This window comes from Protobothrops mucrosquamatus, unplaced genomic scaffold (assembly GCF_001527695.2).
Source record: "Protobothrops mucrosquamatus isolate PMUCROS unplaced genomic scaffold, P.Mucros_1.0 scaffold12, whole genome shotgun sequence".
Lineage (NCBI taxonomy): Eukaryota > Metazoa > Chordata > Lepidosauria > Squamata > Viperidae > Protobothrops > Protobothrops mucrosquamatus.
The window spans coordinates 2,207,648-2,224,854 of record NW_015386399.1 but is presented as its reverse complement, the minus strand read 5'-3'; the positions used below and the strand labels follow the sequence as shown (position 1 = coordinate 2,224,854).

General features: G+C 42.2%; 1 protein-coding gene across 1 annotated transcript; it reads right to left on the bottom strand.

Moving 5' to 3' along the window:
- Positions 1 to 392: 392 nt before the first annotated feature.
- On the bottom strand, positions 393 to 6,304 carry EVX1 (even-skipped homeobox 1). The gene is made up of 4 exons (XM_015810624.1): positions 6,115 to 6,304; positions 5,836 to 6,066; positions 2,589 to 2,854; positions 393 to 926 (listed from the first exon to the last, which is right to left on the bottom strand). Exons 1-4 carry the CDS (start codon positions 6,302 to 6,304, stop codon positions 393 to 395), a joined length of 1,221 nt encoding a protein of 406 aa, XP_015666110.1.
- Between the last annotated feature and the right edge of the window lie 10,903 nt (positions 6,305 to 17,207).

The following is a 17,207-nucleotide window of genomic DNA, read 5'->3' as shown; positions in this document are numbered from 1 at the left end:
GGTTATGCATAAGCTATTGGCGCCGCGGTTTGGTGAGCATCTGCCCTGATAGACTGGAGACAAACCTCCTCAAGAAGACTTAAGTAGGAGCTCTTGGCTTTGCTGGGGCAGAAATCATTCTTCTTCTCCCCGCCCCCCCCACCCTTTTCCCGTCCTTGGGGAAATAATCCGCCAAGTTCCGCACCTCGCTTTGGCCAAGGTTCTTCCGCGGATTTGTGCGCATTAGAAATCCTCCCCGTTTTCCAGGCTTACTTTCGTTTTTGCTTCCATTCCTTGGTGTCCACTGACTGATGGGATTAAATATTAGGAGAGGAGCGACCACAGACTCTGGAAAGGAGCGCGGCCGGGGCGGGGAGGGCGGGAGGAAAAGAGAGCAACCTGAGATAGGTCCTTTATCTGGTCAAAGGGACTTCTTCGCGCTGATCCAAGGGGACCGGGGAGGCCTTGCTCAGCACCGAAGGTGTAAACGTGAGAAAGGAGTCCGTCCGGGTGGTGGCCGAACAATTAAAGTCCGATCCCGAAGGCCGCTGGACTAGCCCGGTTGCCTGGCTCCCGTGACAAGCCAAACAGGAGCAGGGGCTCCCTCCGGCACCGCTCAGCCCGTGGGTCGGACCGGCATAAAGAGAGGGGTGTCGGAAAGCGCACAGCAGTTCTGGTCGCGGGTAAGGGTGGGACAGGACGCGAAAGGTGTCCAGCGGCCTCAACGGGGAATTGAAGGGGGCAGCTGCAGCCGAAGCCGAAGCGGCTCCAAGACCCATGTGGGAATAATAAGGCAGGGGCAGGTGGGAGGGGAAGGGGTAGGGCAAGTTGCCGGTGGCCGCCGCGTGGCTCATCATGTAGGTATAGAAAGCTGGATCCGCCGGGTGGGGCCAAGTCATGGCTAGGCGCTGCCTCTTGTCTTTCATCCGTCGGTTCTGGAACCACACCTGGGATGGAGGGACAGACAGACAAAGCAAAGCAAGCTCTGAGTCGCCAGCAAGGCTGGGATTCCCCCCCCCCCACAGCCCTCCAATCCACGCCCGAGCTCCCAAGGCCTGGGGTCGCCATCCTTCCTGGAGGCTGGGAGAAAGACCCATCCGGGGAACGCCAGTGGCAGCTGCCTCTTGTCTACTGAGGGGATTCAAGATTTCCGTGGCATGGAGCTGTGTGCCCAGCATTTTCTCCCACACTACCATTCAAAATCAAACTGGGAGGCTCCATTATATTTATTGGTGTTTGCAGTAATATACTTGCCAGATCTGCACAATTGTCAAGGAACGGAATTGTTTGTGGCCACACATTTAAATAGAAATAAAATAAAATTATTGTGAAAGGAATAAATGAGTGAAAAACATAGGAAAAGTGCAGATAGTAGACCAGTCCTGCATCAGGTATGCAAATATAAGCTTCCCCTGGAACATCCATAATCTACCTAGTCCTATACTCTTCCACAGTAGATACAAAAAAATATTACCTTTTCTTTTTTCTTTTTGGACACCTACATAAGTCTAGTGTAGCAGACAATCAATGCTATTTTGATAAAAATTGTAATAATAATAATAATTAATAGTAGCAATAATACTTAATAGGAGGATTGATTCCTATGTGCCCATCTCTTCTTTCTCCCAATTTTTAGTCTTTTATTTCAGAGAATCCTCATCTCTAAGATGTGCAGTGAAGCTAACAACCTGAATGACAGCCTGCCTGAGTGTACAGGAAATTCCTTAATATGAATGCACTGAAGATGAGTCTTTAACATGCACTTAGAGAGGCTCAAAATTAGACAATTCTGTTTCAGGATAGGCAAAAAATAAGCAAATCCTATCTATAAAATTACTTAGGAAATCTCCCTAGTTTTAAGGTGCTTATTCCCCAATAAATCTGCTCAACTGATACTTTGTGTAACGATACAGATGTTATTTAAACCACTTAAATTAGACATTAGAACGTTCCCATTCTAATGGTTAAAACCTGACATTTAATTTTAAATGCAGTGATTTTGGACTAAGTGTTATTGATTTCAGCAGGTCAGATAACAAGTTGATGTTCGGTGGAGTGGGGGAAGGGGGAGTTAAGGTGGACTCAAAATAAATAGACAATCAAGTGTTGGGGGGGGGGGGTTTAGGGTTGATGACCTTCCTGATCATCATCTTAAGCATGTTGCACTACATGGAACTGATTTTTGGAAGTGGCTGACATTAAGTCCCCAAGAAACAATCCCTGAGGTTAAAGCTGTAGATCTAGTCACGCCTACCCGGAAAGAAGTTTGACTGAAGGCAGAAACGAGATTTATTTCCCAGCAGAGGGCTAGTTCCTCTTCTTTCAGGAAGAAACCCCCGCAGAGCTAGGGTACCGTCTAGCCGCGCATCTTTACAACTGCGGATCAAGACCCACCATCGCCAGAAACAATGCTGCTTTTGAAGCGATTTGACACTGGGAACTACGGGGGAAATGGAAAGGACTTGGGGAGGGTCAAAGTCCCCGTCCAGACATCTGGAAACGCTCCGAAATCTAAGGAAGTTTCCTGGTTTGTGGCCAAATATACGGGAAGCTTGGTGGACTCTTAAAAGAGGGAGGGATGACACTGAAGTCCCCGCATGCCAAAGTACCTTGATGGTGGTTTCGGGCAAGTTTAAGGCGGCGGCCAGCTCGCATCTTCTGGGTCTGGACACGTAATTTTCCCGGTAAAACTCTTTCTCCAGCCTCGCTATCTGCTCCCGGGTGAAGGCGGTGCGATAACGGCGCATTTGATCGCTGGCGCTGCAGGCCAGCGACCCCTGAGAACCTCCGCCACCGCCTCCGCCTCCGCCACCGCTGCCCTTGGAGAGGTCGCCTCCGCTGCTAGGGCTCTCCGCTGAAGTATCTGAGCACTGACCTGCAGGGGAGAGTAGAGAGGAAGCCATCCAGAGGGAGAAAGACAGCTAGAAGAGAGCTCTGACGATGTTCTTCCTTCCCCCTCCCACATCAACTCGGGCAATAGTGTCACCGGGACAGCCTTTTGGAGCAGACACTCGGGCCAGGGGCTCCTCTCTAGTACTATTGGAGGGATCCTGAGAGTTGACAGGACTGCTTCACCAGGTTTGAAATAAAACAAGTTTGTCTCATTTATTTCTGAAGATGCGGGACCCAGGCAGGTCTTTAATACAAAGTGTTATGTATAGTGTGCAAGGTTGAAACGAATAGTGAATGCCTAAGTGATAAAAACAAGCCTGGCTGACAAGTGGTTAGTTGGGAAATGGAAGCAGCACTTGGGGGGGCTGCTGTGACCTCAGCCTTATTAAACTGGGCTGTTCAGATGTAAATACTGTGGTCGCATGCCCCCTCAATCCACTGGGCTTGGCTGTAGGCAGGTACATTCAGAGGCTAAGTTTCCTTAGATTGAATGGGTTTTACTTTCAAGGCTTGAGCAAGTTATGAGTTACATTTAATCAGGCATGGTATTCCACGAAGAAAGGAAAATTCTTTTGAGTTCCTTGACGATTATTCAGCGATACCCACTGAATGCCGAATGTAGTGGCCAAATTCTTCGATCTCCCTTTTTTCTCTGCCTTTTCAAGTTACAATTCTAAAACTACCTACCAAAGAGTAAATCCAATTTATTGTTCCCACTTGAACATGCACCGGTTTTTCTGCCTGCCTTTCTACTGAGGATACAGATTCATTCAATGCCAATCCCATTTTGTGGAGTTTATATTGCACATATGAAACCGAAATCCCAGGCCCACACTCTGGAATAAATTACCCTAAAATCTATCGGACATTACACTTTCCTGTAAATTCCATTTTCCCTTTTCCTGTACACGTTTTATTCACATACCACACCAGTTTCTGGCACTGAGATTGCCATCCGATGCAACGAAAGACACTCGGCTTCTGATTTAAGCCAACGTGTTAGGAGACCTAAGGAAGAATGTATCCCGGCGTCCACTTGGACGCAGCGACATCTCTGGACTGCAAACTCCTTTCCGGAAGCGGAAAGAATAGCATAGAAAGAATCTCTAACATTTATTTGGTAGCACCTGCAATCAGAGGAACTTGGAAGAATGGAATAAAAGTCCGAGATGTCCCTTCCTCCCTTCCCGTCCTCCCTCCTCCCCCCCAATGGAAAAGTGTTTTAAGGGCTTATCCCTTCTCGCCAAGAAAAGGAAAATCGTCACCATTATTATCCTGCACTTGATCAAATGGATCTGAAAAGTGCCCTCAGCTGTCTGGGTTTGGTGCTGCGAAATCCTCATTCGACCGCCTTTCTGGAAGTTAAGGCATAGAAGATTCCATCTTCAAACACATACACAGAACACCAGTGAACAGGACAGGGTCTCTGTTGGATCATATATATTGCAGTGCATTACAGAACATATTGTAAAGAGAATAAGCAAAAGGAATACCACTGATTCCCCTTTTCTGTTGCGTGAAAGAACTGGGAGTCCAGCCGACTGAAGGAAGCAGCTGAAAGAAGCTGCCGCGTCTCTCTCCAAGCCCGCAATAACAGAACCACGTCTATAAACGCCAACTACACACAACCGGCTCTTTTTCTCTTTCTTTACAGGGAATCGCGTTCTCTCTCTTCCCCCCGCCCCCCAAATACTCCAGGTGAAAGAAATTCCCAGAAGGAAAACAGGAGTTTTCACTCTGGGCATCCTTTTCACAGAAGGAGCGTAGGGGTTCGGGGTTTAGGAAAGGAAAGGAAAGGAAATGAGGGAGGGGATGGAAAGGCCCTCGATTTCGGACCCTTGCTTTCCATTGCAGGCGGTTGTCAGGGTGTCCTCCGGAAACCAAAGGCGTTAAGCCCCACGACCATTTCCGAACTGGCGCCATAAGGCAGGGAAGTGAAGAGCAATTGGGGCCTCGAACAAACCTGCCAAGAAGACATGAGAACTACAGGGTGTGCAGTTCAGAAAAGGGGGGCAGGGAGGGGAGAGAGAGAGAGAGAGAGAGAGAGAGAGAGAGAGAGAGAGGGAGAGAGAGAGAAACAGAGAGAGAGAAACAGAGAGAGAGACAGAGAGAAACAGAGAGAAACAGAGAGAGAGGCAGAGAGAGACAGAGGCAGAGAAAGAAACACACAGAGAGAGAGAGAGAGGGGGAAAGAGAGAGAACGTGTGTGTGTGTGTGTGTGTGTGTGTGTGTGATGTCGCCTATGCTGGTGTCTGCTTCTTCATTCGTCCAGGCATGCTGCAATTTTGCTGGGAAAAATTGCTCGCCTGCCCCCGTTCCTTGCAACGCAGCCTTTGGATAGGGCGGCCGGCAGGCGCGGATAGATGCTTTTGATCTTGCTGAAACGCGAAGGGGGAAGCTTTCCTTTCCTGTTCCCCGGCAGTAGGAAGGGGGGCAGGGGGCGCCACGCAGTTCTATGATCTTGAAAGGAGGGAGCATCAAGGAGGTGCTAGGCACAGCAATAGGGAAAGAAAGAGAAGCTTCTGGGGGATTTATTGCAATCGAAGTCTAGGCTTGGGGGGAGCGGGGATTCTGTAAAGCTTTTAATTCTTTGTTGCAGCAGCGAGGATGCGATTTCACGTCCTCCAGTAGCGTGTCGTTAGACTTCAAAGGGGGAGATGTGTGTGTGGCTTATTGCAGATGCCTCTTGGTGGGCCATTAGAAATGGAAGCGACCGAGCCGCAGGGTTTGGAGGCTGGGACAGAGGGCAGTTCAAAGAAGGAGGGGGGAGAAAACAAAATGCAGGCGCCGGTCCAGAAATCATCTAAGCCAGACTGAACAAATCGGCTGCTAGTCGCCGCTTTGAAGCGCTCTGAGGACTGAGCCAAACAGCAGCTCTCGCCTTGTCCCGTCCCACCCAGCTGCGAGTCCAGATGGCTCTCCCCGGGGAGCTCAAGAGAAGGGAAGCGGGGAGGGGTCGGGTACCTTTGCCGTGCTGGAGGTGGTATTCCGCCTTGTCAGGGACGCAATCCGGGGTGCAGCTCACCTCGATTTCCTCATAGAAATCCGACTCGGTGTCGGAACTGCTTTGGGGGCTTTTGGTGGGGGGAAGGCGGTGGAGGGAGGTCTGCTGACTAGCAGAAAGAAGCGCCGCTGCTGCGGAGCGGTTCTCTGGGACCATCCCTGGCGCTGGTAGGACTTCTACCTCCTCCTCTTCTTCTTCTTCTTCCTCCTCCTCCTCTTCTTCCTGTTCTCCTTCTGCACCTCTTCCCGCTCCTCCATTCTTCCGGGAGGACAAGGAGGCAGCTCTAGGGGTCAAGCAAGTCCTGGGCATCATCTTGTCCTGTGGTTCCGGGACTCCCACGGCCCCTGCCATATTGGGCGCCCTCTTGCCAGCCAGAGGGCCAAGCTGACATCCGTCCAGAAACAGCACCATCTCCTTTCTGGTTTCCATCGCGCGTGTCTTTTAAAGCAACCCAACCGGGTTCTCCCTCTGGCGTGCTGGCGTTCTTCCCCCCCACCAACCCACCCCAGCCTCCATCCACTCCGGGGCGCCTTCCTCCCCCCTTCCGCCTGAGTTCTTCTCCTACCGAGGCGGAGGGGAGCCGCGAGCGGGGCGAGCTGGGGGGATGACCTTGTGATGCGAACGCTCCAGTGTGCAGCGCCGGCTCTGGGAGGGAACTCACCATTGCCCTCTTCTTTCTAATGCTGTCATCTCTTAATGGTGCACTCGTCATTACAGTTACCTCTGGTGACGCCACTGGCTTGATTGCCGGGGGGATAAATAGGAGCGTCTGCCGGCCGGAAGATGAAAGGAAGAGCCGGATCGAAGAGTTAAGGGGGAGGGGGAGCTGGAGAGGAGGGGAAAAGCACCAGGTGTAACCGGTGCAAGGGAAGGAGGCGGGAAGTAAAACAGGCAGGAGAGAGAAAAGGCTATTACCCTTCTAGGTGCCTGCATCTGGTCGCGGTCTTCACCTTGAGAGGCCAACCTCTTTTAGGTCCACTTTTGCTGCTTACCTGGTTTTAACGCCTTTGATCCACCAGAGTGGCATCTCTCCAGATGTGAAGAAGATATCTACAGATCGCTGATTCTGAAGGAGTTCTATCTTTCTAGCTGGTACAGGCCAACGGTTTCCAAGATGCCCTTGAAAACTAGGTTCAGGCTTTTCATTCAACTGGCAACTTGCGGTTTGTTTGACCCCTCCCCCCTTATCTTTTGGCCCATCTGGTTGGAACTCCAGAATTAGTACCAATCCTGGAAGGAGGGCAGCTTGACTGATGTCCTGCCTCCAGTGCTGATGGTGGCTAATGATAACTTTATGTATATGAATTTTACATATGCATAAAATGTGTATTTTTCTTGCTGTAAGAGGGACATCGACCAGAAGGTGATTTATATGTTTCAACCCTAGAAAGAAACAACTATGGGCTACTAATTCGAAACATCAAGGGTCTAGTATAGCCAGATTTGTGTTGAATGTATAAAGTTTAGCGGACCAAGATTTTTAGCTTTTTTTTCTTGCAAATGTACCTAACCTACCTTAAGATATATAATAATTGAAATCTTTGTTTTGTTTGTTCTTCCTCTGCAGGCAACCCCCCACAAATCCTACACGTTTAAGAACCATAGAATAACACCCCACCCTTAATCCATCCTTTGTAAGTCACTTGCTCTTATTATGTTGTTGTTGTTGTTTTTTGCGGTTAAACTTTCGTTCAATAACGCTTCTATTATGGTAAACGATTTAGAGGTTGTCAGGTTTTTTATGTGTATAGTGCACAAAAGCAACCCGATTTTTAAAAAACAAAAGCTACACAAGTTCCCTTTAGTCTAATCATTTGAAGAAGCCTGGCTGGTCTGAGAATGGTGAATAGGACTTCAGTAATAGAATAGTGACATTAATGAAACAAATGTGTTTCTAGAACAAATATCGCTGCTCTGTAACCGACAAGTATAAAATAAGTTATAGAAGCAGTTGAAGACCCTGCAGACACAATCCCTCACTATAAAGATGTTTGTTCCAGTGTGATTGCTCGCTGCCTTCAGCTATGGCACCCCCTTTCGTTTTAAGCTCTTTAACCCCCCCCCCCTCTTTGTACGCAGAGGAGTGCTGCAATCTTCTACCCATCCATATTAGCAGGTTTGGCCTGGGAGAATGGATAGCGCCCTGGCTGCAGGGTTGTGGCTATTCCTTCAGAAATAAGTATGAATTCAGTAGGGCGTACTGTCCACGAATTGCATAGAAATTTGTTCGGGGAAGGAATATTTTAGGCTAATAAAGCAGGAAGGTTGAGTCCCTCAATTGGCGGTGTCTAGTAAAATCTCAGAGCATTATTTGCTGCCAGAAAAAGAGATACGGGTTTTTAAACAGGTCGTTTGTTTAAGTGAACTGCGTGCAGGAGAGGTGCCACTGTGGGAAGCACCAAATCATTGATTCCAGAACGGCTGAAGAGCAGAAGTGCTTTGAGCTAACATCCATCATCGTAAAGGCAATGAAGCCGATAGGAAAATAAGCTGCGCATTTGGGGAAAAGATTTACTAAGTTCGCCGGCTCTTAATTCCAGCCCTCAGCGTCTGGGTTAGGCAGCTGGTTGTCCTTTAAAAGCACTCCTGTTGTTAGTTTTAGTTCTCTCCGGGGCAAAACTTGGACAGTCGTTCTGCCCTGCATGAGAAATCAAGGCAATGCACATAGAGCAGTGGAGATGCGTAGTGCAATCCCTCCTGGATTTGCAAAACTGAAGTTGGCGGTTGTCTTGAATGTAGGCAACAGAGGTGTGCAGAAGTGGCTTTCTTTCCCAGGGTGCAGAGGTGGGGCAGGGACGCAACTTTACATTGCCCAGTCCCAGAAAATCAGAAGAACTTATCCTGCCCACACACTACTGGCCCCCACAGCTGATGTATCAGCTGGAGGTATGGGAGTCCTGTCAAAGAGAATTTGACCCCTCCGGTCACACCACTGGAAAATTGGACTTCCTGGAATGGGTGAAACTTCTCCAAAGGGAAGAAGCAGATCTTCTTTGTTGCCTACTGGCTCCTTTGGAAGGATGGTGATGGTGATGCAGAGGGGTTTCTGAATCCCTCTGTTTCAGCTGCTTAGGGCTTAAAACTATTAAAACTATTGGAGGAGTTAATCCTTGTTGATTTCCAGATGCTTTGGCAAATGGAGCTACTACTTTGTATGGAGCAAGTTGGTATCAGTTTCATTAGCAGGAGGAAGGGGGTTCAATGTCTTCCAAGGGGAATCCTCAAAACCACTACTGCATCCTTTTGGCATTTACAACATTCGAGTTAATTGAAAGATAACCTGACTAAAATTAGAAACCGGGCCCCACCAAATGGAATGCATTGAATTAAAAGCAGCATTGTAATGTGCTACCCCTCTTATATAAGCATACATGCCTTATTTTCAGGAGGGATAATTCGGGAAGGAGAGAAAATGTGTAATTGTTCTGCCCATCTTGGGATAAGAATTTCTCAGAAATACCTTGAGGTACAGCAGTAATCAAGATCTAAATTTGCCAATGGCTGGTAGTTCTAGTGAAATGGGGCATAACAAAGGGCAAAAAACTAAAGACATATATATACTTGGTTGAGAGCCAGGCCTGAACATGCAGTTTGTTTTCATGAAATAATAATAATAATAATAATAATAATAATAATAATAATAATAATAACAACAACAACAACAACAACAACAATAATAATAATAATAAAGTTGGAAGGGACCTTGGAGGTCATCTAGTCCAACCCCCTGCTCAGGCAGGAAACCCTATACCATTTCAGACAAATGGCTGTCCAGTCTCTTCTTAAAAACTTCCAGTGTTGGAGCATTCACCACTTTTGGAGGCAGGTTGTTCCACTGGTTAATTGTTCTAACTGTCAGGAAAAGAACATTCTCTCCTGCTGTGAACTATAAACCTTATGTTGATTTATTTGTATTGGTCTGATTTGTATTCTGCATTTCCTCCAACAGCTCAGAAATGCTTCCATGGGAACCTCTCTTCATTTCATTCCCAGGACACAATCCTGAAAGATAGAGTACCTGTGACTGGCTCCAAATCAACCAGTGGTCATCCAACACTAAGAAGGGATGCGAACTTGTGTCTTCTCAGTCCTGGTCTAATAATTCCTTCTTAAAACAAACAGCAGTCCTAGATAAGAGTTTTTCTCATTCTCAAAAAGGCTACAAATTGGGCAATTCTTTCCATCTGAACCAGCAATATATTGCTGATTAGAAGAATAATTTTAATTAGAGTTGCCGCTTGATTCTCTTGGATTTATGTTATATGATGAGACTTGAGAAGTCTCCTCCACCCAGGTCCCACCCTGACTTCTGACTTGAAGGATTATTTATACTTTCTGGACCTATAAATCCAATAGCAATGGCTTTGCCCTGAACCCTGCCCAGTACTGAAACAAATCCCAGTGTTTTTCCACAGCCATACACATCTTAAGAAGTATGTCTCTATGTTAAAACTGATATTTATTTTGTGTGGCGGTGGGGGCATCCTGCCCTCTAAATTCAGAAAGAAGACTCATTTTGCCAAGGGAGAGTTATTCTCAAGCAAATAGTACATCTGAACTCTGTTCCTAACAAAGAAATCTTGGAAATACAGAAATTTACACACCTGTGCAGCTGAAGATTGCAAAATCGTGGGTAAGTTTGTGAATTTCCAAAAGTAGTTCATTGGTCATGGATGTCCTCCTAAAAATGTTTTTTTTTAATCCTAAAGCCATGCTAATTTGATTGCTCCCTTTCTATGCTTCTCAGTGTTTGTTGAACAATTCATTTGTTACACAGGAAGTTTATTAGTTGAACTGTAGTATTGTGGTAAAGGTGTCAAAATGGGCTGCTGAGGTTCAATTTTCCACTTATCTGTGAAGTTGACTGAGTGATTTGGGGCATGACAGTATATTTCAATACAACTCATCTTGCAGGTTTGGTGTTAAGGAGATAAAAGGAAGCCAGACTTCTCCTTCCATGGATGCTGCCTCAAGTTCTCACACAAAGGATAGGGGACTGATGCTATTGTATTACAGCAAATGCAGGAGAAATTAAATAGCTCTCGCTGTGGTGGACAATTGTTATTGGTTTATAGATAATAGATTGTCAATACAAACAGTCAGATTGTTATGGGAAAAACATCAAAGGTTTCTAATAACTTAACCACTAAAACACCAATCACAATGGAAACTTTTGCTGAGCAGCATTTGTATCATCAAGTGCAAGAAAGGTTGTATTGTCACCAATTAATATGTACAGGACCAGAAAATAGATTGTACATCAGAAGGTCAAAGGGAAAGGAGGTGCAGGAAATTCCCAGATGGCTATTCATTGCATTTACTCTTCAAGGAATTCAGAAACCAAGTACAAGTAAGTATTGCCCATGTGTCTCTCTGTGTGTGTTTCTTCCTCTTTTAAATCATCTGAATTTTATTTTTAAGGAAGATCATTCTTCCATATTATGAACCACCACACAATGTACTTGAGAGTGAACATGACTGTGAATTTAGCAGGAAGAGAAGCAAACTAAATGACTGAAAGGCTTTTCAGAAGCTTCTTGCTTTGATAATCAATCAAGAAAGATAATTGCAGTAAATGCACTCTCTATAGGATTTAACAAGAACAAGAACAACAAAACTGATAGGTTTGGTATTCTTCGGTAAATAACTTTCTCCAGTTCTGATACAAAACTTTTTTCAGACCCCGTGCACTCAGCTTGTCTCTTTCTGAAGCAGGTGGATATATTACCAAACCATTCTTGTCATTTGCTAAGAAGTCTAATAGAACTCATTGCAGCTCAGAGACATTCTGGATAGCAAGATCATGCTAAATGTTGGTGCTACACTTTGTATGGGGCCAGACTTTAAGTGTAAAAAGGCAGGTAAGGCAGGAAGACTAGCAGGTGTCATGGGAAGTGTTCATAGCCATATTAGAAATCATGACGGTAAAAAAGAGTCCCTCTTGAATGAAATAGATGCACATGTATACTGCTGAAAAAACAAAAAGGAAAGAAAAGAGTAAAGAAAAAAGAAAAGATAAGAAAATAAAATAAAATTTTAAAGGCATTTCAAAATGAAACTGAGATTCTCAGTTTATCTCTACTTATGGTTGCTGTTAATTCTTTCAACAATTAGAATTGTCAATTATTAATTTTAATTAGTTTGAGTCAAATGTTTTGGAAGCCTAAATCAATAAGGAAGGCCAAGAGTATCCCATTCTTTTGAACCGCAACAAAGGAAAAATAACTCATTGTTACTAATGACCTGCTGAATACCATCAAACCCAAATGCTGAAAGTGCTTGCATGCCTTTAAAGATATTAAGATCCTTGTATTCCACACAAAATATCTCTTAAGAGAAATCTTATCAGGGAATGGCAATATGGTTAAGTCACTTTTTTTAATTAAAGATTACTCTTATTAAAATCCATTTTAGCATTTTTAGACTCATATCCCTGCAAATGGGAGAAGTGATTCCTATATTCATTTATTCACCAGTTTGCAAATAAAGTTGATACAATAGGAATAAATCACTTATAAGATGTTAAACTTTTTGTTCTTATTTTTTTGACATTGGGATAGAAAAAGGGTTCAGCAACTTGCACATTTTAGTGATAGCACACTTGATTTTTAAAACATTGCATAGGAACTTCCAAATACCACTTTTTAAATATCTGTTTCTAAATACTTGAAATCTGAGAGAAATATGCAAATTCACAACAGTGTGATGCATGGATAATTGCAGGATTGAAATATGCAGGAAACTATAATTATACAGCATGGGCAAAATATATGTCTATCATCAAATGGCAAATTGAGTCTCATATTAAGGCATGATGATATTAATCATGATTTGTTTGGGACACTGTTAGCTGGGTTCACCTAGCTTGCTGACCATAGAGTAGGTAACTGGTTTTGCTTAGGTTGTGTAACTCTAATATTGTCAATTAGCAATTCTATATATGCTATTTTAAATAAATCTTACTTAAAGCAATGGGGCTAGCTGTTGAATAAAGTTTCCAAAACTATGCTTTTAAATTGTTAGTCCATCTCATATCTAGTGATAAGATTTTAAGAAATTTTGTCTAGAGAAAGGTGACAAAGATCATGTCTGGAGCCTAGAGACCTACTCCTATAAAAAAAGAAATATTTCAGGAATTGGACTTGTTTTTTTCAGGAGAAAAGACTACCAAGATAATCATCCTCATATATTTGAAGGACGTCACACATATGATGGAACAGATACTTTTTCTATTGATTCAGAAAGCAGACTCAAACACATCCATTCAAAGGAGAAGAAAGAGCATTGAGAACAACTTTTCAGAACTGATTCCTGGATATACCATCAGCTCTTTCTCAATAGAACAAATTGCTTTGGAAGGTGATGGGTTGTTTTTGAAGTTTTGAAGGAAGAACATAAGTGGGCATCATCTATTAGCAATGTCATATTAATGAAATTCCTGTATTAAATAAGAGGGTTGACTAAATAACCTTTGAGACTCCTTCCAGCTCTAGGGTTTCATAAAGTGACATTTGATACATAATTTCTTCTCACTTATCCCTATTATATTTATTTAATTATTATTTTTAATTGCATACTCTTACAAGCCACTCTTGCTTATATCTGTCTGTGTTTTAAAGCCTGAAATTTTGAACAAACAAATGAATGTCACCATCATTATGAGCATTGAATATACATGCACATCAATTTCATAATCTGATATGCTTTGATTTCCATCAATGGAATCTGATCACAGTCTTGCCCATCATCTGGATAAGACTGACTAGGAAATGGATATTTCTATGTGGCACTCTTGTAATAACTGGATAACTTATTATGTAAATTTTAGATGGAAGAATCAGAAACACAATAATCCTATCCAGAGGAGGTAGCATCTAAAAGCAATAGAAGGCAGAGGTATACAGGATATATTAGAAATGTCTCTTAATTACTGAAGAAAGAAAATGCAAGATTAAACTGATTTCTGTACAAATAAATATTAAGTATAACAGTAACAAGAGAGCATGCCTAACAAGTTGGAGGAGGGGAGGGTGGGAGAAAGAGGAAGAAAAATCACAATGTGTGAGATTCAACTATTTTATCAATTTGTGTGCTTCATTTTGCCAAACCAACAATGAGTTCTGTTGAGTTCACTGACACAATTTACTCCCAAATTAGTGTCAACTAAAATAGTATTTTAATGTAAGACTAAATACAGATATTTTTTTTGTTCACGTAGAACAGGACATATCTCTTCCTCCTTTTTTTTTTTTTTGCATACACACACATTCATAAAGGATGATTCAATATATACACAGCTAATTTAAACAAAACTAATGCTCCAGATATATTTCTAAATATTTTAAATTACTGTCATATTTATTATATGGCAATATAACTCTTTGCAAAAATAACAGCATTCAAGCCCAATGAATCATTTTCCAAGCTGGAGATTTTAAAAGACATTTAATTTATTTTACACTTGGTAGAAATAACTTCCATAAATTTTAAAGTTGTACTTGCAGTCTGTACATGCTTGTTCTAATTGCAATTGATGTAATGTCTCCATAACAGTATATCATATTTTAAGGGGAACAATATTTTTACAGCTGCAAACATGCGATCAATACACATTGAAGTATATACATTCGAAGTGTAAACTACAATTATTTTGTTGCAGCTTTAAAAAAATATATTCCAAATGCTGTTTTCTCCAGCAGTTTAATGCCTATGAGGTGACTGAGAATACAGAATCCAGTTTATATTAGCTCAAGATTCTGATCTCCTGATCAACAGGCAAATACGAGTGAACATACAGAGTGAAACTATTTATTTTCCTTGATAAAATGAACTAAAGAGCCATTTCCTTTGCTTCTTTGGGTAAATGAGGCTGACTATAAATTAAACGCACTTCGTTTCAAATGGCGCTGTCCAGATCTAGGGACTTTATCCAAAGAGGGGCGGGCTTTTCACTTCTGTAAAACTGACAGCCCCTATTTCCAAACTCTAAGGATTTGCTTCAGTAGAGATAGCTAGAGGTTGGTGGAAAGCAAATGGTATTTGTTTTTTATGAAGACAGAGCTTGCTACTAAAGAAGTGGTGCTGGTGCCACAGGACATCTGAGGTCAGATCTCTAACACTGGGGCAGTTTTGCACAATGATAAGCATCACTTGTTAGAGGCACCAGGAACAGCTTCCCTTTTGATTTGGGTGGAGAGGGGGCTAGTATGGGCTCAGGTCTAGTGATTGCCTCAAGGCTTTGAAAGCATTGAGGGCCCTGTTAGAAAATGGCTCCTAGCAGAACCCTTTAGCGTGTTGTTAAGGAAAGGAAAAGCATGTAAAGGAAGAGATAAAGATTGGTGTACTTAGACTGAGGCTCCTCAACCCACTTTCATGTGTGGTTCTGTTATTTTCTCCCCCTCTCCTTTTGGGCAACCCTGTCTTCAAGACAATAACATAGAAAAGTAGATCCTATTGGTTTCAGAGAAGAAGGTGCTGTAAAATATATTCCAATGGTATCACACAGCAGCATATTTCCATATCTTTCTCCCATTGTTTTAATCATTTAGAATATATCCACTGCCAATTTTGTCCCAATTGTATTTAACTATAATAATATTAGGATAGATGTGTTATAATAAATTGACCATCTAGTTTTAAAGAAGATTGCTTGGATTCTGGTTCATAGGGTGACACAAAGCACATATTTCATGGGCAAATCCTACTGTATATGTATTCACTGCTCCCTTTAATATTCTTCATTTAGAGTAAAAATAGAAGTTAGCAGTAGTACTACATTTGTGATGTAGCTCTTGAGTATGAATATTAATGTTGCTTTTCAAAATCTACATACATACGCCTTGCTAGACAATGAAATCAAATCATAACTCCAAAAGGGAATTAACTAGAATATTAACTAAGATCTGAAGATTGTCTAAGCAGGGCTCCATGATCTTCCATTCCACAACCAAATATGCTAACAGTTAAAGTTATTAATTATCTAAATCAGGTTTTCACCTGAAAGGTCCTTTCAGATATGTTATAAAATTAAAGAGGACTCCCATTTTGGAAAACCAAGTTCCTTTCTAACAAGGAAGAACAAGAATAATAACAACAAATACAACTGGATCCTACAGAAACAGAAATTCCAAATATTTCTGTCCCACTCTCATTCATAATAACTCTTTTTACACGTTTCTTGTACAAAAGAAGAGCATAACAGGAGATGACCTCGATGATTTTTTTCACTAATATCCTTATGTGCAATATTTTTGTTTTTAATAAGAAAACATAAAATCCTTCTTTGAAAACATTACCATTTGATTGCAAATGACTGATCCTTAGAAAAAAGTAATTTGCACATTTTAATAAATACGTGTTCATAATTGATGCCTTTTAAACGTTTTCTTGAAGAATCTAAAGAAACAAATTCTGTAACCATGAACTATAGTTTTAATATGGTAGGATAATGTGATAAAATCAAGCTCTATGTTAAGGAAGGAGACAGAATTGAAAGAAAAAAGAGAAGATCCAAAACAAACAAACAAACACACAAAAATGCTATCTTGTCCTAGCCTTTACCCTTTTGTAGGAAAATCATACTTCCATATGTGAAGACAAGGGATTATTTCAGCTTTTTGTCTTGTTTCCTGTGAAAAGAAAGCAAAAATAGAGAAAATAAGTAATATTCTTACACAACTGAGCCATAGTTCTATAAAATATTTTACAGCAAGTCTAGTTTAAGGGTGAGAAGTTTCTCGAACGGGGGGGGGGGGAGATATATCCAATGAACAGAAATTCTGCCAGCTTAAGGAAGCCTCACCTGAACTCCAAAATCTGGTTTCATCTCTCAAGTCTGTCACCGCTTTACTATCTTATCCAAGTTCTGAATAAAAAAGTAGGAAGTTGAATATAGAAGATATTAAAAAAATGCCCCAAATCTATGTGGTTCTGAAAATGTTGATTTATGGTACTAGTTAGTCTAATGAAGGAGAGAATCAGAAATATTCTTGCTGCAAATCATACTTTATTTTTCTGTGCTGAGTTTCTATGGCCTCACCCTTGATGAAGTCTTAAGTCGACCATGTCATAGACTAGAGAGGGTAGAAGGTCCCCTGGTGGTTGCCTGATTTATTTGAGATATAATAATTTTCCCTCTGAAATTCTTTTTGTACAGGTTGTTTTGTTTTGTTTTAATGTATATTGTGTACCACCAGATGTTATTGGTACTGGTGGCTTATAAACATAACCATATAAAATAAACATAATGGATAACAGTCAAAAGTAAATAGGACAAAAATATTAAAGTAACATTGAACTAATGCAAACTAAACAGGTTAGGCTTAGGAAGAAA

Coding starts and splice junctions, on each gene's coding strand:
- EVX1 (XM_015810624.1), bottom strand. CDS start 6,304: ATGGAAACCAGAAAGGAGATGGTGCTGTTTCTGGACGGATGTCAGCTT. Junction 6,067..6,114: donor GAATGGAGGAGCGGGAAGAG/GTGCAGAAGGAG, acceptor AAGAAGAAGAAG/AAGAGGAGGAGGTAGAAGTC. Junction 2,855..5,835: donor CCACCTCCAGCACGGCAAAG/GTACCCGACCCC, acceptor TCTCCCCTGCAG/GTCAGTGCTCAGATACTTCA.